The 22,353-nt window shown below is 36.8% G+C and overlaps 1 protein-coding gene across 7 annotated transcripts in view; it reads left to right on the plus strand.

Moving 5' to 3' along the window:
• Window positions 1-22,353, plus strand: part of MAPK10 (mitogen-activated protein kinase 10) — a 145,579-nt gene that overhangs the window by 67,254 nt on the left and 55,972 nt on the right. For 6 of the 7 annotated variants that reach the window (XM_062623431.1, XM_062623437.1, XM_062623430.1 and 3 more), the window contains 2 exons: window positions 3,302-3,373; window positions 15,413-15,582. In XM_062623431.1, the coding sequence (XP_062479415.1) occupies window positions 3,308-3,373; window positions 15,413-15,582 (236 nt within the window). In that variant the 5' untranslated portion in view covers window positions 3,302-3,307. Of the gene's footprint in view, window positions 1-3,301; window positions 3,401-15,412; window positions 15,583-22,353 lie in introns of all 7 variants that reach the window. The other variant, XM_062623436.1, reaches the window with a different exon arrangement.

Genomic DNA, 22,353 nt, shown 5'->3' on the forward strand with positions numbered 1-22,353 from the left:
AGATTTCATAGCAGCACTGAGGGGAAGCGGAAGTTCATGCTTGAAATTGAGTCATGTCATTAGCCCATATTCTCTTTGGAAGAGTAGCTCTTGATAAGGAGAAGGAATGGAGTGAAGAAGAGGATGGCAAAGCAGCAGGTCAGGTAGAGGACAAGCCCCTTGTTATCTTCGTAGTCCCAGGCAGCAGTTCTTTTGGGGCTGTTCCACTGGAAGCTCAGAGGATTTTCAGGATTTTCTTATTCTTGCCTGCATGTCTACTTTCTTCTACTTCATTGCCTTCTAGTATCTTGCCTGAAAGGAGATCATATATTTACTGCTGAGACTTGTATGTTTTTACAGGTTCTGGCATACAGATGCCTTGATTGTGATGAAAATTTGAGATCCAGTAGTGGTGTTGGTGTTTCCTTGACAGGTTTTGTCTCTGTGATGCTACTGCAACTTTTGGCTTCACAGCTGGATGTCAGCCTGGGTTATTATGAGGTGTTTTGTTGTTCTGTTCCTGCAGTTCTTCCCACCCTGAGTCATTTTGCTCAAGTGTGAAAAGATAAAGCATCAGAAGTAAAGAAATAGTAGATACTTATGCTTTCACCTAAAGCTCAGTTCCCTAGTGAATGAGGCTGTTTGTTACCAGTTTCTTTTTTTATATAACTGCTTTATGTTTTGACACAATTATCATCAAACCAGTTCTTTATGCTGTTTACACCGACACTATCAAAGTCTCTACTGGCATGGTGTCAGCTACCACCAGAGGAGATATGATCAAGCGTATTTACACAGTTGAACGTGAATGTGTTTTCTGTGTGAAGAAATTAAAAGTTACGTACATGTGTATTTACTTACAGGTCACTGAAGAGAATCTCATATGATTTCACTATATGAAGACACACATTATGTAAACACGAAATCAGTTTTCCCTGGGTATACACATTCTGGCTATACACAGACCTCTGCACTACAGAAAGTTATCCTGATTCCTGCTGTACAATTGGCGTATCTCAGCTGTCTAGCGATTCATTTGATATATCTTATGCACAGAGGAATATGAGTATTGATCTGGGCTGTTAAAACATATCATACTTCTATTATTTTTTAAGCAGTAACTGCATACAAGGACAACATAATAAAGTGGAAAATGTATTCCAGTTCATAAAATTCACCAGTCTACTGCTCTGCCCCAGGGTGACTATTAACAGTGACAGTCACTCCTGTGGAAAGCTGAGGCACCGTGTACGACTAGAAATGCGTATGCAATACAAAATGTCTTCTCAATAGATCCTCACAGCAAATTCACTGAAGAATCAAATTTCCCCAGTTCCCTTCCCTTCCTTTCTTCACCTTCCATTATTAGACTCTGTCTTGAACGTGGTATGTTATAACTAACGACACTCCAGTTATTATTATAGTAATACAATTCATCCAACCAATAGGATTTCATAGTACATATACTGGCAGTGTGAGAGTATAATTATCCGCTGCCTTTCCAGAAAACTCTGGCAATATGACTAATGTTAAAAGCTCTTCTTATATCTTTCTTTCTCCCTCTCGTTTTAATATAAACCCTCTGTGGAATGTGAGGCTCCGGTAGTGACTCACTGGGCAATGAGGCAGCAGTCTCAGACACTGTAACATGATGCAAAACAAGGTCATACACTTGCTTTCATAACAGGATTATTCACTCATTCATTAAAAATTAAACACATGTGGGAACACATGATGCAAGTATTCGTGAATACTTCCTTAGTTTCTTAAGTCACAATGAGCTTGTGTGAGATAAAGTTACTCCAAATTAAGTCTTCTCTTCCTTATATTTACACCAGAAGTTAGTTAACTGTTCCTATTGAAGCAACGTGCTGTAATGACACACGTGGTGTTTGAGGATCATGGCCATATCTCAATGGAGTGATGGCTGCATTTCTTTGCTTTATAAGTCCTTACAATGAGCTTATATTTAAAATAAAAACATGTATGTTCTAAAATTTGTCTATATTATTTGTCTCTTTTTACATAAAAGTTGCTGGTTTTTTCATTTGTGCTGTTAAAACTTTTAATGTTTGTTTGTTTGTTTGTTTGTCTGTCTTAGGGGGCTTTTTGAGCTCTGCAGAAAAATCAGTGTGCTCCAAAGTCTTATTTCAACCTGAGAGCATTACATTACTATGGGGTATTTTTGTGGATGTCCCATGCTAGACTGCAGTTAGGAAAGGATTGGTTAGAGCTGAATGTAGTGCTATGGAATTAATTTAAAACAGCTGTAATAGGGTACACACAGAGGCCTGTCTAGTCTAGTGTATGGCTAGACTGGACAGAATCTTAAAAATAGGGTGAGCATATAGTGGCAGACTGTGGCTCAGACTTGTCTTGAGTCAGGGATGATATTTTTGAGGTTAATAGCCTTCAGCAGATTCCTTATTATGTGAATTTGCTGCATCATACTAGGACTTACATTGACCTCTGACATCCACAAGAGTGCTAGGCAGGGAGTTTTGCAGTGTGGTGAAACAGTGTATGAAGAACTCTCTCCTGCTGCTGATTCTGAATCTGCTGTTTGAGAACTTAGTTCGTTGCCACAAACTTCTTTTAATTAAAATAAATAAATTAAACAAAGAAACAAGCAAACAACCCAAACCAAACAAACCACAAAAACAAACAAAAAAACAACATCAGGGGACAGTGTTTTCCTTTTAACTTTTCAGTATTACGCTCATTTTATGGATCTCTAGCATATCTCCACTCAAACAGCAATTTTCTAGGCTAAAAACAAAATTCTGTCTGTGCAGTTGTTTCGTGTAATGAATTTGAATATGCTTTGAACATTTCTTATCACCCTTTTCTGTAACTTCTATTTGTAAGATGTTATGATGAGACCCGGAACTACATATAATATTCATAAAGTGGTAGTGCCATGAATTTATACATGATATAATTAGTCTTTCTATTCCTATAACTTTTGTGATAATTGCCAACTGAAGACTTGTTTCTTTCCCACATCGTTTAGAACATTATTGACCTGAATTTTATTTTTGTTGATGTAGAAATACAAGTGACATAATAAACTTAGAGGTAATGACATCAGTTACTGTAAAATTTTGGAGATTTACCAGGTCATAGTTGAGGCCAAAACCTTGATGACCACCGACTAGAATTTAGAGTCTATTTACAGGTCAATGTTGTAGCTGATTTCTGCTCTTCACAAGCTGGGTAGCAACTCAGTTTAGTTTTGTAATCTAAATATGGATACAGCTGCACTGTACTTGCACATCAGCAGACATACAAGATTTCTATGTCTACTTTTTTTTAATTGCAGGTATTTATGAGCCGCCATTTCTTGTATTATTGTGGTGAACCTACTCTGGATGTGAAGATTGCCTTTTGTCAGGTGTGTGTCCCTTACAGGTAAACCAAGGTACAGTATATACTTGTATTTCATTTTTGCAGTTCATGCATAATAAAAAAAGAAATTACTTTTCTATTTCTTTTGATGTTTATTTTGTAGTTTTCTCTTAATGATTTTTGATTTTGTTTTGCTAAAATGTCAGTTAATATTCAGAGATATTATTTTTTTAGGTAAAAATAATTGCAGAGTTTGCAAACACAGAAAGTTGGCTGTGCTTCCAGTAAACTTAATGATATATCAGACAATAACCATATGCAGACAGATGCTTTCTCAGAAATACGCAAATTAGAGCTATTTTATCTTAGCCTCTGTTTTTGTGAGGCAGAGCCTGTTACTACAGTTTTCTGCCCCTTAATCTACCTTTACTAGAAGTGAAGGGAGGGTTAATAGGAGCTGTGGGGGTTTTCTTTTTTCCAGTTGAACACCATGTGCTATGCAGATGGAGTCATGAGACTGCATTATAGCAAATTGAAGTATATTGATTTATCCATTTTTTTGATCTCTTGGTTAGATTTAGTTAATATATATGAATCACAAATCTATATGCATCTTTTACAGCGTGAACAAAAGATGAGGACTTTTGCTCATTTATGAACATTGGTTTATGTTTGAAATCTGTCTCTTCATAATTATTTTTGTGAGATGGGAGACCAATAATCTAACTAGCTGGAGGGACATTAGGTACATTCTTTATTTTTGAGGAATAAGAACAATGCTGCATTCTTAGAAATAGAATCATGGTAAACACTTGTTTTTTCCCTTTACATTACTTATGGGGTCCAAGTACAAATCTAAAAAAGAAAGAGCTATTACTTGTATGCAAGCATTTAACACAAAACGGTAACAGCTTCTGGGAGGTTTGTTTTGTGGGGTTTTTTGCAAAAATTGCACAAAAAGGGTTTTTCCTCTGATTGTATGAAAAAGATTGTGCAAAATCGTTTTTTGCATAGCTCTGCCTGGGAATTTTCTTCTCACTTTTATTCAGACAAAACCAGAGTTTTACAAAAACAATTTTATTTTACACATGCAGAGGAAAGGTATTCTCAATCACTTCCTTTCATGTTTAGTGCTACTTTAGCCTTGGCATCAATCACTGTATGACCACATATAGCCAATGCTTTCTGTCACTGCACTCCAGATTCTTCTTTTATTGGAAACATGCCACTGTAATTATTCCTTTGCTGTTACCCTAACTAAATAAGAGGTCTTCAGAGTCACATACAGAATCAGACATATTTGCAAGGCTTTTAGGTGAGGTACTGGAATGGGTTGCCCAGGGAGGTTGTGAATGCTCCATCCCTGGCAGTGTTCAAGGCCAGGCTCGATGAAGCCTTGGATGGCATGGTTTAGTGTGAGGTGTCCCTGCCCATGGCAGGAGGGGTGGAACTAGATGATCTTAAGGTCCTTTCCAACCCTAATTATTCTATGAGTCTATATATGGTGAAATTGATAGCATTTTTGAAGATTTTTAATGCTGAATAAAAATGATTCATATTCAACTCCTACAGCAGGTACCCAAAGAGGAGTCATCCAATAAACACATATGGGAAATACTATCTTGATATTGCAGGAAACAGGAATTTATTCTTCAAGCACTTACCACACAAATACGTTTTCAAGGTCTTCAGATGGTCAGATTTATTCTCCTGAGGGTAAAAGCTGGTTCAGGCTTCATATTAATTTATTCTCTCCATAAAGATAGGCCCTGATCCAAATAACAGTTAAACACATAGTTAACATTAAGTACAAGAACAGTCTCTAAATTTGTGTTTTGCTAGAGTAAGACCTTTGCTGTCATGGATGCTGTTCATTTGTGTTGCATAGCGTAAGATGTGGGTTATATCTGCATGCTGGTAATACTTGATCCAAACATCCAGGTCTGTATTTAGAGACTATTCAACTACTTAGAAGCTATTTAGTCTCCAGCTAATAATATTGTTTATTCCATGCTTATTCAGAATGTCATGAATGCCCTGTGATTTACTAGCAATTCTGCTCCAAGTGTAAAGTTCATTTATATCTTTAAGCAATTTTGATCTGCTGAATCACCAATTCTAAGAATTTCAGGAACTACTGTTAACAAAAAATGAAGATGCAGCAAGAGGTAGATACTTCCATTTAAATCTTGAGGTGTCTGTAGCCAGCAAGGATCCCAGCAGTATCTGGACAAGAGAGCACAAGAATGTAGTTTCCAGTGAGCATAATTCAACTCAGTAAGACTTTCATGTGGTTCACCAAATGCAAAAAAAAATTATTTCTACTATATAAATATGCAACAGATTATCAGAAAAAGTCAGTGTGGTGTAGTTGACTGTCCTGTTGACCTGTTAAGATGAGAGCCTCTAGTGATGGTGTACTAGAATAAGCAATCCAGTAGATTATTGCAATTTTGAGACTCATGTCTACCCCATTGAAGTCCTGCTCCCATTTGGAATTTGTGCTTACTGTAGACTTTCTAAAAAATATAGACTTGGTCTGAAGTGTCTTTTACAAAGGTATAATATTAGAAAGTATTCCAGTGATTGTTAGTACTGTGTTAGTACATATTTTTCTCACAATAAATATTTTGTGGTGATTTCTCTCTCATAGCCTAGAAGGCATAGCTTTATCTGCTATGAAAGAAAGTAACATATACCTCATTGTAGGCTGTTCCTCTTGCCACAGAGCTTATGTCATTGAGTATACTAGTTTCAGTAGATGAAATGCTAGTTTAGCAGGAATAGAATCTTAAGAATTTCCAACTTAAGAAAAAAGAAAAGTCTTTCCTGAGAAATACTTAGTAGTGTAAGTGGGGTAAATATGCCTTCCCCGTTACATCCCACCTATGAGAAGGCAAGAGTAAATAAGATTCACAGATTCCCTTGGTGTGGATTAAGGTGAGGTAATACTTGAAGTCTGTATGTAAACACCGTCTTTAATGGAACAACTTAAAGTTTCAGTGCTCAATAATAGCTAACTATGTCTAAGAATACTGAGTGCTTCATTCATGTTTTCCTTCATTTAGTTTTTCAGTAATTTTTTAAAATTATCCTCAAGATGTGTATAATCTGTCAGAATTTTCAAGTTTTCTAAGCTTTCCTTGTTTCCTAAAAAAACAAAAAAAAATCTTTATTATTAGAATTTGTATGCCGTAGTATTTCCACAGTACTTCAACAATTAATTTTTAACAGAAAAGCAGGACATGGGATTACTGAGATGAAACACAATTGACCTGGCCATACAAGTTAAGAAAACACTTAATGTGAATCACAAATGTAAATTCACATGGTAATTCTTTGGTATGGTGTCATCACTAGTCTTTATTGCCCAGTTTAAACAATTTAATGTCCCATATAGAGTATATCAGCACTTTTGCATACTGACATACGTATTGGTGCTGTACTGAGGCCACCAAAAGAAAACCTTAGAATGAAACTTTAGTTTGCATTTTGAGGGTACTTTTATAAAGTTCTACTCAATTTATGCTTTAAAAGAAGAGGAAAAAAAAACAAACCAAAAACAGATCTCCAAACAATAATATTTTAAAAGCTTTAATTTCTCTCTAGACATCCTTTTTTTCTTGTATTCTGCTAACTTGCTTCTTTTCCACAGTCAGGTTTACATGTCTTGAGCAAAATGTGTATAGACTTCCTAGATGCAATATTGCATCAGTGATCATTTAAAAATTACATTATTTTAAAAAATTTTTCATTTTACATACAGAAAAGGCTAGCTTCATTAATTGCATTGCTCTCTATTGATTGCTTGATTCATCTGATCTGATTTTTAAATTTTATGTTACTTTTGATAAACCACTTTAATTACAACTAATGCCATCAAGGAGCAGTGACCTGTATCTTGGATTTCTAGGACTTCAATGATGCTTCATAGTATCAAGACATGTCTATTTCTAACAAAAGTTGTAATTAAATTATTTAGCTCCTTATGGTCTTTCCTTCTAAAAGTGAGAATGTTTTCATAAGCTATTGTCTTCACAGTGAATACTCTAATTATATAATTATGTTGATAAATTTATTTATTTGAGTACTTTCTCTGCAGTGTTGTTATATGCTTCTTTACCCTTTTTTGTAAAGGAAGCAGTGTTGTGCATTAGAGCATAAAGTTTTGTATTCTTGCTGCCCTGTTTGCATACTAGAAGAACGCTTCTCAAACCAGCAAACACCAAGTATTTCAGTGTAATTCCAGTTTCCTGAGAAGTGTAAAACATTTGAAAAATACTTTATTATCAATATATGCATTACATAAAGAGGAGTTAATCCCATATGGGTCTCCTATGCTCTTAACACATTGTGTTTCTATGTTCCCTTCACCATTGTTGATAAATGGAGAGTACTTTTCATTTCTTAGTGTTGTGATGTTTTGGCCAACTTTTAGTGATCCTATTTCTTTTTCCTAATCTTAATTGTATCTTGCTTCTTTCCAAGTTATTGTCTTTTTTTCAAATCTAGTGCCTCAGAACAAACTGATTAATATAAACTGCAGTGTTTCTTCTCATTTCTCCTGCAGTTGGCTGCTCAAATATCTTTCCCCTGTTTTGGACACAATTCCACAATGTGTCAAGCTTCCTGTTTCTGGAGCTGCGCCTGAATGAGATGTTTCCAAACATCTTTACTGTAGCTTTATTGCCTACTGTTAAATCATTCTTTCATGTATTTTTGGCTAAATTTCCATTTAGATCGCTGACTAAGTTTCTGACCACAAAGAAACCTCATTCTCAGGGAATTCTCTCAGTGTTACTTGATCACTCTTTTCTTCCTTACCTTCTTTGATATGATGACCAGGGTTGGATATTACCTATGTGTCAGTGTTGAATTCTTCAGGCATCAGGGGAATAAAGAATCATTTTTGACCTGTTGTGCAGATACTCACCTATTGTTCATCTCTTAGAAGTCTGGCCTAGAATGAAGCAGGCACCTTTGTATGACAGTGATTTCTGAGAACACGTGATAGCACAGTTACAAATGAACTACAAAAAAATTGTGCCTGTAAGAAAAGCAAGTAAATGTAGTTAAAGCTCAGTCAATATGTGGGGGACAAGTTAAAAATATGTAAGTAGTGTTTAGCATTGAGTTTTGAGTAGATACAAAAGAAATGGAAACTGAAGGCAGTCCTGCTGTTTCTTGTGTAATCAGAACTAGTTGAGGGCCAATTCTGAAGATGCTGATATTTTGGTATCTGAGCTAGAAGAGGTTAAACAAGGACAGCGTGTTTAAAAAAACAAACAACAACAGCAAAACACCAACACCCCCCAACCAACCAGCACTTACAAATATTGTACTCCATCTAATGAAGTGGTTTAATATGATATTTTAAAATAGAGTGAGCAAAACAAATGTAGTAAAAAGATCCATGAGTAATTGATCAAGGTTGAGTTGTTTGCAAGTATCAGTTGCCTACTTGAAAGTCTGACTTCATAAAGGAGGACAGGTTGTGTCTGGGGGCTAGGAGAAGACTGCTGGAGAAGGATTAAAAGAAGGAGTATTAACCCATTAAATCACACTCAAAATACATTGAAATCAGGAAGACAGGGTGACAGGTGATGTGGCTGATAAGATATAACTCTCTAATGCTACACCCAAACACACACACAAGATGAAAAACCCATTTCTTGTAGGAAATTTGATCACTATCTTTGGACTTTTGAGTTCAGGGAGAGCAGGAGTAAGTAACAACTCTGGCTTTATGATAAGAAAAATAGATAATATCTTTGCGATAAATGTTGCATATACAGAACACGCAATGAAATATAATGTAGTAGGCCTTTCAGTGTGAAGATACTTTGTGTTTCTCAAGTGGCTGCTTCTATGGACATCCAAATTTACACAGCAAAACCTCTGACCATTAAATCCAAAGCAGAGGGTTCACTAAACATCTGTTCATCCCAGGATTTTGGCATTTGAATCTTCTGAGAAAATTACAGCTGTACAAGTGGAAGGATCGACATTAAATTAATAGCATTGTTGACTTAGTTGATGCACACAGGTGAGCAGGGCTTGCCTCTATGTATACTTTGGATCTAGCAAGAAGACTCAAGATTTTACCATACTTCAGAGTTTCAATTTGTATGATCTCAGCATCTGACTTTTAAGGTCAAACTGTAGCTTTAAGATACAATCCTTTCAGATCCTGAGGGAATTGAAGGAATCCGCCTCCAACACATACTGCTCTCCATACCAGTCTCTTTGTCTGAGATGGGTTGAGACTTGGGGCCTCTGGGGAGTCATTGTGATTGCTAGCTCAGAAAATCCACTCTTTTGCATCCTGCTCATCTCTGGGTGCTGTGCCAACTGCAAATTAGGAGTCAGCCTTTCAGTCTTCCATCTAATTGTTTTCCTCTCCGGCATTCGCACATGTGAATTCATGTAACTATTTTCAGTGGTCTTGAAAGTGAGGCCCTTACTGACATGGTTAGTAGCAGACTTGGTAGTCCTGGGGTAAAGATTGGAATTGATTATCTTTTTAAACTTGTCGATTCTGATTCTCTGAACTATAGCACCCTCAAATGTTGATATGTTCCTGTAAGTATTCTCTGTAAGTGTGCAGACAGGGATGGATACTAATACTGAGGTAAATTTACCCCTCAGCTGATGCCCACTACATAAACTCTGTGACAGCACTCATTGTCTTGGAAACGCAAAGGAAAGCAATTTAGCTTCAGCTCCCATTAGCATGGCTGGTATTTATAAAAGCTAGGATGCATGAGATACTCGAGCTGGAAGAAATTGTGATATTTTAGGCTCCTCAGTAATAGGAATGGTGTTGAGTTGCAGAGGTCTATCATATAATAAATATAGTTCTATGGGGTAGAAATGGACAAATAAAGTAAGATATCAGGAAACGATTCACCTCATAATACAGAAAAAAATATAGTTTTGTTTCTGTTGTGTTTTTTAACCCTCTTTTGTTCTCTATGCTGTGAAACAGAAAAAGGAAAAGAATCATAGAATCATAGAATCGTTAGGGTTGGAAAGGACCTTAAGATCATTTAGTTCCAACCCTCCTGCAGTGGGCAGGGACACCTTACGCAAAATCATATCACCCAAGGCCTCGTCCAACTTGGTCTTGAACACTGCCAGGGATGGAGCCTTCACAACCTCCCTGGTGAATACAAATTGTAGTTGTGTGTGAGGCAATAAGTTATTTGGGTTTCACCAATTTTTTAAGTAATCGTTCTTTGAAAGCAAAATCTATGTAATCTAAGCATTTAGCAATGGTGAGAGTATTGTTTTCCTTCATCTCAAACACTTGAGTCTTGACAGTTCATTTTCTTTCCTCCTCCCCAACTGCTGGGATATTAAGCAAACATACTGGCAGATAAGACTGTGCATTTAAGTGACCAAAAGAGTGATCTATGTTTTCAAGTCTGAAAAACTTACTTCTCTTACTCTTAAATTTTTCAGTATGGCAGAAAAAGAATGGCATTAGGTGTGTGTTAGAAGTTTTCAGTTGGATACTGAAAAGAGAAAAAATGATGTGTTGATTCGGAGAAAACTCCAGGAACAAACTTGCCAACAAAGTTTTCAAGCTGACAAGCAGGTATTCTTTATTGCAGCACCGGGAGACATGGGGGATAGCTCCTTCTAACATGTGTGTCCCTCAATTGCCACACAAGCCATCCTTTTATAGACACTGGGCATACATGCACATTCATGAGGCTACGTATGGATTACATAATTTTCCAGAAAGTTCCCTGCATGCGTACAGAATTGTGGTGGTGGTCTCTGAGGGTCGTTTACTTCTTCCAACAATCTTCATCACTTCTGGCAGCCTTTGAAGCATGCCCAGTAGATGCTCATACCAGTTTAATTGGTTCGTTAGCACCAGGGATATAATAATCCTCCTATCCTCCTACTTACCAGTTAGTTTAACTGCAACCCATCCTGGACACCTGTGGTTCCCAGATACTCCTTATCCCGGTGTCCTGTTCTTTTAGACTGTTTTTCTTAAGCTATGTCACAACTATAACGATTTATCTTGTGAGAATTCTCAGTATGTTCTCTAGCTGTACTCTATTGTTTTTTCTATGTATCATGCACCTCAGTAATTTTCCATTGTTACTGCTACAAAGCCATCAAACTTAACATTACTTAAAACTAATTCTAAAGGTTTCTATATTCCATTTTGTGATTTTGTGCCCCCTTGTCTCAGTGTGCATTCTTCTACATGTAAAATAAAAGTTAAGTTCTGTTCAGTGTTGAAGCAATATAATTGCATTGTCCAAATATTTATGGAAAACAAGAAAAAAATGATGGCTGTCAAATGCATACTTTGTCTCTGAGGAAAAATCCTTCACATTGCACTGAGGTCTAAGAAACTAAATGTGTTTTGTTCAAAGTGAAAAGGATGAAAAAAATTTACTTTTGTTTTATACCTGCAATGTTTACGATTACTTTGGGGCTCCAGAATTGTAGCTTGACTAAATTCATTGAAAGTTCACCTGAAAATGTATTAATTCACTGAAGTTCACTTTTCTATGAGACCTATGTCTTTACTATGATATCCTAAGAAGTATACCTGATCATTATATATACAGAATATATATATATACACACACTCTCCCTTTCCCCAGCTAATTATTAATGAAATGGTAATTCCTAGTTACTCAAGCTGTCAGTATCAATCAAATTTGAAAGAAGTTTTTGGTTTAGGTGTGTATACAGAAGGGTGTATTCTGAAAATTCCTAGCCCTCTGTCCCTTTCTGCTGTCAGAATCAAAAGTATTAACTTAAGCTGCCAGTACCATAGTTGTGAGCATTATACAGTCAAACCTGAATCTGAAATATCTTATATGGTGTAGATGGGGGTGGGGAAAGAAGATATTAACTATGATACCAACACCAAGGCTTCTGGAAGGGGTTTGAGTGAACCTGAGAATGTAACAGATCAAAATGTGGTACATAGGTTTCTTATAAGATCAGCAATAAGGATTGAGAAGACTTTGAGAAGAACCTTTTAATCGGGGTTTGAAAGTAAAACTAACATTGATGTGCTTTATTAAGAGTATTAATTTCCTTGCTAATGGGAAAAGCTCTTTTACCTTAACTGAAAACTTCTAACACACACCTAATGCCATTCTTTTTCTGCCATACTGAAAAATTTAAGAGTAAGAGAAGTAAGTTTTTCAGACTTGAAAACATAGATCACTTTGTTGGGTCACTTAAATGCACAGTCTTATCTGCCAGTATGTTTGCTTAATATCCCAGCAGCTGGGGAGGAGGAAAGAAAATGAACTGTCAAGACTCAAGTGTTTGAGATGAAGGAAAACAATACTCTCACTCTAAACAAAACTGTCTTTTCCTTGTTCCCATTTAACAAGAGGCTGTTCTATAGCAACTTGGAGATGACAGTTCATTATCTGATTTCGTGCCGTCTTTGAGGATCTGATCAAATGTGATTAATCTAGTAACACTGTTAATTTATTGATTTAGGGATTTAAGTTACAGTCATGACAAGAATAGTTATTCATCTCCTGGTTCTTATAAAAATAAGCAGTACTTTGGGCTTAAGCAGTAAGCTTGCTGTGTTTTAATTTTGCTTACTTAGGCTTTGGTAAAAATCATCAAAATATAGAGAGTAGGGGGTTTTGTCAATTTTTAGCAGTGTAGGTTTAAAGGGAGGAGACAAATTAGTAGATGACCTGGAGACTCTTTGGTCCACCCACAGAGCTGAAGTGTTTGTCACTCAGAGGAGGCATTCTACTTGGAGTCAACTTCAATCTAAATCAGTCTGTCTTGAACATTATGAGTAATTCTTGGTGTTGATATTTTCCATCAAACCTCCTTATGGCTTACAGACTTTTAAGTAGACAGTCCTTGAGAAAAATATTAATCTAAAAATAATAATTTTCCATTAAAATTAGAATAGCCTTTACCTTCCCTACCCACAACAGCTAGGAGTGGATGGTCATAGGAATGGTCCGTGTTATGCAGAGGAGAGCTGCTCATCAGGACACGTTGTTCTTCCAGGTATTTGATTGCTACTGCATATATATCCATATAACTGAGGTACTACAGAGTGGTGTTCTGAGCTGTTTCAATTGTTTTCTAAGACATTCCTTAGAACTGCAGTAGTTCAGAAATCCCATTGTAGGCAGCACAGGATTTCTGAGGCTAGCAGTTCACAGGGTCAGCCTAATTTGAAGGCAAGTAATTTTGATGTGCACAGGATTCTGAATGCAGGCTGACGAAGTACCTTTTCCCATGTCACTCCATACCCCGTGAGGAGCTGTTGGGTAGCTCAGGAGTGAGGATGCAAGCAAGTTATGGCAGGCCTGGCTCACCCAAGCCTTAACATGGTCATGCAGCTGTGTTTAAAAAAGTAGCTGTATCTGTACTTCCAGGGGAGCTAGCTATGAGTCAGGCTCACTAAGGAATGCAATTTTTATGCTGACACTTTATATAACATTGGTTTCAGAGTAACGGGTGTTAATTCTGAATATTGTCTGCATTGTTCTGATAATGACATCAGAAAATAGCATGCTGCAAATGTGTTTGTCTAGCCAGAGGGAGCTATGATTATTTCCTGTCTCTCAGGAGAGCATTATTAAAATAAAGCCTCTTAGTTCCAGGTCTGGTATGAATAGCTGAGGTAGCCAAATTTGTGCATCTCTCTTCACATAATGGAAGGAGTTTTAAGACTAAGGTTTCACAGTACAAATCAGATGCAGTCTTTCTTCAGACGAAAAAATTCAAGCCTTTTTCAGATTCCTTTCATTCTGTATAAGCTTCAATTTAGCACTGTGTCAGCGTCCATAAATCTCTCACTTCCTACATGTGTATGTGAGGGGGAAAGCCTTCTCCTACATATGATTAACAAGTTAATAAAATGTTTCTAATTGCTCATATGAAATGAGTCTCCATGTTTATGAACTGTTACATTTATTAAGGTATGTCAAAGTCTCTAAATGAAGTGGTTAGGATTAACCAGGGCTGTCCAGTGATAACGAACAGAAAAAAGAATATTAATCATCCTAAAGCAAACCTAAGAATCCAAGTTCTCAACAAGGTTAGTTCTTTGCTTTTAATGACCAGCTTTGTGGAACACCAGAATGATGTCCTTTTAAATTGAAAAAATAATAGTCTACAAATCAACTTTACATTTTTCCTGCTCCATCAAAATTCAACTTAGTAGTCCGTAGTCACATAACATGGTTGATTATTCAGATTTTTGGGGGAATACAATTTATAATAGAGCAAATAAGAAAATTTAGAATCTCTGTTTATGAGCACTGAAAATAAATGCACAGACAGAGGCAGGTTTGGGGTTTGGTTCTCCTTATAGATGGCATTTGGGAAAGTCTTAACTTCCATAACTGAATTGTCAACTACTTGAGAACAGGTCTGTTGTGATATGTTGAACTTTTGAATCCTGTGCTCAGCATCATGTAGTATAGAATCCTAAATTACAAACACTAAGTTCTGATTTTTATCTCAAATTACTGTATATTTTGCTCCATAGTCTTCAGGAAACTGAGCTCAGTGGTAGTCATAAAAGAACTATAATGTAGCAGTCTGTATAGTAATTCTACAATTGGAGTGAGGTTACAGCTCAGGGGAAGGTTTAGAGTTCATGTGAACAGACTTATTTGTTCCATCTGACCAATGATGAAAAGCCTAATTCTCATGTCTCTTGTCCCTTCTACACTGATGTAAGTCTTCTAATTTTAAAGTGAGATATTTACTGTGATACAAATGAGAGCAGAATCAGTATGAATGCGTAAGTCAACAGTCATAAAGCAGAGACCAGTAGCTGAGAGCAGCTGTGTCACAAACATGAGCTAGAGAATTCACTAGCTTTCTTTAATCAGTGACTGTTTATGGCTACTTTCTGGGTGAATGAAGTTTTGATACAATCTTTGAGAGCATTAGAGGGTTCATGACAATGACAATGGGCCTAAACTGACAAGAATTTATGTTGGAAAATTAAGCTGACTGTGTTTTATCAGTATTCTGATGTTTTACCATCCTTGGTTTCTTTTTTTTTTCTCCACTCCCTTCTCCCTTCCCTTCTTCTGTAAAACAGGGATTTGGGAAACAAGTGGATGTGTCATATATTGCCAAACATTACAACATGAGCAAAAGCAAAGTTGACAACCAGTTCTACAGCGTGGAAGTAGGTGACTCAACCTTCACGGTTCTCAAACGCTACCAGAACTTGAAACCTATTGGCTCTGGGGCTCAGGGAATAGTTTGGTAAGTATCAGCAGTTTCTCTTATGCTTTTAAAATAGGATTTTCCTTTTGCATTTCTTCACAGTTTGCTAGCCACAGACATTGTCTAAAATTGCAAAAATAAGTCAGGCACAGATATCCTGAGGCAGAAGGAGTCTAGTGGTTTGCTAATAAATTCTCCTGCTGGTGAGAATGGTAGCACTAGGTTTATTTCTTCACGTAGCAAAATATAATTAGCAAGAAAGCAGGAGAAAGATCTTATCATAATTGACTTCTGTGACACTATTTCCAGAGGTAGCACGAATAATATCCCAAATAATCCCTGTAAGTTTAGTCTTTGTACAGCAGAAGTCACTGAGAGCAATATAGAAACTTGTCACATCCCATAGCATTCTCAAGTATTCAAAATGGAAGCCTTTCAAACTGAGATAACTGCTAATGTTTTCTTTATTTTTTAAAAGAGATGTTTCAGTGATGTGAATAAGGCAAACAAAAGACACAAAATCAGTAGCTCTTCTAAATAATATGACTAGTTTATGGAATTTGAAATTTATTATGTTAAAAAGTTGTGATAGCCTATGTGGCTTTTTCCTCTGCATTTTTAGAGATATGTCTTAAATTTCAGTGGATTGTATTTAAAAGTCTCTGTGTGGACATTTGTTACCTGTTTAATTACAAGGCATTAGAGTAACTAACATGATCAGAGTAACTTGATCAGAGAGGAAGTCTAATTCTACCTGTCATCTTCAGCACTGATCTTTTCTGACTTTTGTACAGTATGTGTTACCTTACAGTTGGAGGTAGTGTAAAGCAACAGATTTCTTTAATCTAGGGGCAAGTGGGCTTCCGTGGATCATTGGCATTGGCACTATAATTGACTATGTAACAGCAATTAGCAACACATTCTTAGGTCTCAGTCTGTCACTTCTAGTGACGCAAGTCCAAAAATTGATCTAAATGATCAAGTATTCTATCTCATCTCTTAAAGAGTTAAAAGTTAGTTTAAAAGGGTTAAATGTTAGTTTAAAGGTTTAAGGGTTAAAGGTTATTTTAAAGGTTTAGGGGTTAAAGGTTAGTTTAAAGTTTAAAGGTTAAGAAGGGTTAAAGGTTAGTTTAAAATCAACTTTGGGAAAGAAACATACACTGTGTTGAGTACTATCAATATTCATTTGCACTATTCATCTACTTCCATATATAGTAATATGTTTTTTCTTACTACTTACTATTCTCTATTCATTTTAGAGGAAAACCAGATTTTGCTGAACCTCTGCAACTGAATTGCTGTAATGATCAGTTATGAGCAGCAAATAAACCCCAAAACATAGAAGTTGAGCTAAATAGAATCAGTAAAACCCTGTGAATTTGTCTTTTGTGCTAAGAGCTGGCAGGCAAAAATTAAGAAAATCAAATCAGAAAACAAGTAAGTTCAAGTGAAAGTTAACACAAATCTGAGCTGCATGGAGAGGCCATAAAAGTCCCTTTATGGTTTGATGATACGCATATATATTACATGATAAATGGGGTAGATAATGAGCATTTTTGCTTATGTATTATATTGTAATCTACTTGTCATGAGGCATAATTTACCAGAAATACATTAACAAACTATAAACAAAGCATAAAGAATTGATGCTGAAGTGAAAAACAAAAAAAAAAAAAAAAAGAAGGTGAGATAAATATATGTATTTTAGCTAAAGGAAAACAATACATGAGGAAAAAATATTTAGTTACGTAAGTTTATGTTCAGTAATAGTAACCGTTATATAGTAATAAGTTTACTACATAAGCTTAAGTAGTGTAAGTTTCTATATTTAGAAACTACAGGTATTTTGATGGATATAAGTTTACACCTGGAAAAAGCAGATTAAGTGAAAAAATATTCTGAAAAACTGCTTATTTATGGAATGCTGCTGGCTCTGTTGTGGAAGTATTTTACCTGGCTCATATTGTTCTTTTGCAAAAGGTAGCCATAAAAAGTGCCTCTATGAAAACAGTGGAAAAAACCTAGATAGTGGTTTCTTTTAGATCCAATGGCTCTGTCACACTTACTGAGCTGTTAATTGAAAAGCTTAACAGACCTGGGATGCAATTCTGTCTCAGTAACAGAATTAGCAGAAGTGTAGGAGCTGAATGGGTGATTTCTGTTTCCTCTACCACATGCAGACACAGGTAGGATAGCCCAGAGACGTTTAGGCTCAGACTTCTCATAGCATGCACTATTTCTGGATTTTCCTTCCAGATGATTGTAGGTAAAAGGACACTACCTGTTTTCTGGGTGGAGTGATGGGCTACCCAGCTACTGGAGACAGCCTTAATGCATAGTAACATGGTTTTATGGAGTAATAAAGGTAGAGTATTATTCATAAATGCTAACTACCCTTTCAGGCCTGAGCTGCCACCAGCAGTTGCAGCCTGCTTCTTGACTAGTCTAGATATTTGTAGCTTGTCAAGTGGAGTCTATGCTGTCTTCCCCACACTAGAAGAGCTGAGCTGTTGATGACTTTTCTGCTTTGCCTAGTACTTGGCCACACAACTGTGTTTTCCACATCTTAAGAAAAAAGGACCTACTTAATTATAGATTTTTTAATAGTTTAGCATCAGATCTCTCAGTACCTATCAGGTGCAAGATATTCCATGTCAAGGACTGCCTCAGCACTAGCTTCAGTACCAAACTCCATTTGCTAGCAGCAGACTCCCTCTTAACTTGGATGTGGGATCGTACATGCCCAATGTACTGGCTGCCTTAGCACCTTAGCAGATATACTTGGGCAGGCAAACTGTCCACAGTCCAAGACGTAATTGTAGATGCAGGGGAAGAGGGAGAAAAGACATGATGTTTAGATGAGGGTGGAGGGAGAGGAATTTTCATGTTCCATAAAATCAACAGAAATATGCTGCTGTTGGAGTGGGTGTTTGTGTTTTAAATGAATGCTTTTTACCTGGAAGCAACATAGATAATCTGTAGTTTTTCTGCTGTGGTTTCCAAGCTATCAGTTTTTATATTACCTGTGATATTTTTGATACTGCCTGAAATGTCTAGAAAAATTGTCTTCTACAGGAATATTTCAAAAGCAGTTTGAAGAGGCTATGATAGTTCCTGAATTTGTGATGGAAGCAAGGGTGAAGTCCAGCTTTCTATGGCAGGTAGAGAAGACATAACTTACAAGCTTAAGGATGCAAGAAATTAAAATCTTAGAAGCAGCTTATGAAGACATTTGTCCTGTTTTATGACCACATTGGTGCCTATACCTCTGTGCATTATCAGGAGAAAGTGTTAGCTTTAAAGACAAAATCATCTGGGTGAGTATCAAGTAGATGAGTCTGATGATGTCTTCTAGCTGAAATCCAGAATGTTTATCTTGCTCTTTTCTGAAGAGTGAAGACAGGCTTTCACGCTATATGATGTTGGGATATGGTCTAATGGCATGTCAGCTGGACCAGGGGTGTGTTAGCTGGGAAGTGCTTTATGCTGTCTAGTTTATGCAAGAAGTTTTTGTGTCTTGGAGCAATGTTAGAGGCAGGCGGAGTATGGGAGCAGGAATGATGGTTTGAGGATAGTTTTGAAGAGTCATGGTAGCTTTTCAGTGAATGCATTATAAATTAGAAAGACATCCCATCTGCAAATATAGTGGATATTATAAATATATTCTTGAAGTAGTGAATCGGACAAATTACTGTGCCTTTTTTTTTTCCCCCTTGGAATTAATGATTTGGTATCTTTGAGCCTGACTGTGAAGGAGATTGAAGTCTGTTTGTGATCCCTGTAACAGGTAGAGTCAACCGACAGCTTGCTATGTTACCTAAAATTACTGTAGGTTCTGATTCAATTTGTAATTTGGTGTTTTAATTGTAATTTGGTGGTTGAATCTTAAGGAGTGCAGAATTCTTTCAAATCAGTGTGTTGTGATGGTGGTGCTTGTTGCGGCCTGTATTACTGCTGATTCTTTCCCCGAAGTAATCACAGAACCATAGAATCATTTAGGTTGGAAAAGACCCTTAAGATCATTGATTCTAGCCACTAACCCAGCACTGCCAAGTCCACCACTGAGCCATGTGCCTAAGTGCCACAGCTACATGTTTTTTAAAAACCTTCAGGGATGGTGACTCAACCACTTCCTGTAATGTTCAAATGTCAGAGGAGGAATGTAACAGATATTTTCCATTACAAGATGTCCATTATGAAAGATTTGGGGTCTTTTTTTGCTGTTCTCCTTGGCACTATTATAGGGAAGTGTGCTGTTGTGTCCTAATATTGGTTATAGAAGATTGTTAAGTTGGGGTTGGCTAAAATTTCATCTGTTCTCTGAATATTCATGTGTTATATGTGCTAAGACAATTATTATAGGGAAACATATTCCATTCCCTTGATCTCTGGTGGACATCTGTGAATATATGAATATAATCAACCAATAGAACCACTTTAAAATACATTTTAATTTAATATAACTACCTTCTGTGAGGGATGTGCCTGTAAATGATGAAGAGGATCAGATATTTGAGTTTGCAAAAACATTTGAGCTCTTTTGTATGATGGTTATCTTTCTGTTCTGGTTTTGTGTAACACAGCTGATTCCTGGTCTGAGTATACAGTTCTGCAGTGATATTGCAATGGGAATAATGGTAAAAGCCATAGAAAAGAGGAAGCTGATACTTCTGAGCATAATCAAGTCTGAGCCCACACTGATCAAAGAAGAGTAGTAGTCTATGCGTTTGCTATGGTGCAATGGAAAAGGCGCAGAGAATAGTGGACATCTCAGTGTTTTACAGTTAATGCACAATTTATTTGTATTGTTTTTCTGGACACTGGTGTATTAAAGTTCTTGAGAGATCAAAATATTTCTCCTGTGTGACCCTGCTATCTCAGTAATATTGTTTTGATTTCTTTGTGCCACTGAATTGACATACTGTGTTCCCTGATAGAGGTCAACATTTCTGCTTTTATAAACTGGCACAGTTCCGTTGAAGTTCAGAGGTCTTCTTACCATGGGACAGATTAGTGATTTTCCTTAGAGGAGAAGAAGACATGTTGTTTTGAGGAAAAATTAAGTGAACCACATACCCAGATGTGACTACAATTTCAGCTGCCCTGAAGGGAGCAGCAGCATTAATTTGTCAGCCCCAGTCTCTCCTGTGAATCAGTACTTGAGCATATGTCACGAGCTCAGTTACTCGTATTGCAGCTACACAGTCACATCTTGCAGACTTTTTGTGCTTAACATTCTGTTGACTGCTGCAGATTTATCCTATTCTGTTAAAGATTCTCCACATTGTATCCATTAGTTCAGCTTGTGTTCTCTCATGCTGGTGTCTGTTTCGCTGATGTGCTTTGACACTCCACTCCTGAGGAGGTTTTTGAAGACATCCTTTAGAGAGTTTTTCAAGCATTGTGTGTGACGCTAATGTAGAGAATAGCTGTCAGTTTGTACTGTGAACTGTTACTGTACTGTTGGTGAAGTAAGCATGTCAGTTTAAACGAATTCTCTCATGTTACCCAGGGCTAATACCATCTCATACAATGCAACACCTGATGAGTTGGTTTGCTTTTTTTCTGCTGAGAACAAGTGGTTTAAACTACTGCCAGATTTTCTTTTCACTTGAAGCTCTGAAATGTTGAAATACTGTAAAGTCCCAGAAAGCCTCAAGCCTCGCTTATTCCTTTGTACATTGCAGGATTTGTCTCCAACTACCAATTTGCATTCACATTGCAGTTTTCTTTGGATTTTCTACTCTGCTGTTGATCTAAAATGCCAAAAATTTCACTGCATGCATTCAGTTGCCAATTAATCACTGTCTGATGTACATTTGGAACAGCGTATTCTGGGGGTTTTGTATTATGATACATTTATGCCTTGATTCTTCAGATAGCAGTTTTTTTCAGCTGGATCAGTACAGCTCTTAGGCATAGAGCAGGTTTGTTCAGAGCCATAACTGGATGATGATCCTGCTAGAGCCAGTAAAAATTTATCAGCTCTTTCTTTGCAAATTTTGTGGCTCAGGGGTGTTACTGATGTTTGTGTAACTTAAATTCTTTCTGTATTAGCTGATTAAAAACCTAATTTAATTCATACTTTTTGCTATCAGGCAGTAACATTTTGTAACTCCTTTTAGATGTGTCAGGCTCCATACACTCCTACCCCGTCTAAAGCTTCCTTTTTGTCACTGCTAGATCTCCCTTTTCTCAAATGTGAGTTCTATCTTACTCCTACGCTATGGCACACTGGGCAGATATTTTTCAAGACTCTGTTGCTTCTCCTGTTGTGTCAGATTGTCTGCCTGGAGTTCAATCGCAGACAAATTTAAGTTCAAGGAGGAAATTAGGATTATAGTTAACTACTGTCAGTGCATTGCAGCCATTCCTTACCTGAGTTCAGACTTATCCTTTTATTCATTCACTTGAAGGCCTGTCACCACTGAAAGGAGGACTGTTGCATTGTCATCTCTGATTACCATGTGTCTAACATGACAGTAATTCCACTAAATACCTCTGTTCCCTCTTAGGGACAAGGAATTTACACTGTGGTAGGAGAATAGCTGTGACCCTATGGAATCAGAGAGGTAGGGCTATGACAGAACATCCAAATAAAAAGGCAGGTATCAAAACAAAGCAGTACTGGAACCAGAAATAGAAAAAAGAAAGAGCCGGTCTGAAGGAAACGCAGCTCAGTCAATTCAATTTTCTTTGTTAGCACATATTATTGATGTTAATGTGGTCTACGGCTCTTCACAGTGCTTTACAGAAAGCAAAAAGTCGTAACTTTTCCCAGAGCCTGCTATCCTTATACAATAAAGGTCA

This window comes from Pezoporus occidentalis, unplaced genomic scaffold, assembly GCF_034315485.1.
Source record: "Pezoporus occidentalis ecotype Australia unplaced genomic scaffold, CSIRO_AGI_Poc_V1 ctg252, whole genome shotgun sequence".
In the NCBI taxonomy this organism is placed as follows: Eukaryota; Metazoa; Chordata; class Aves; order Psittaciformes; family Psittacidae; genus Pezoporus; species Pezoporus occidentalis.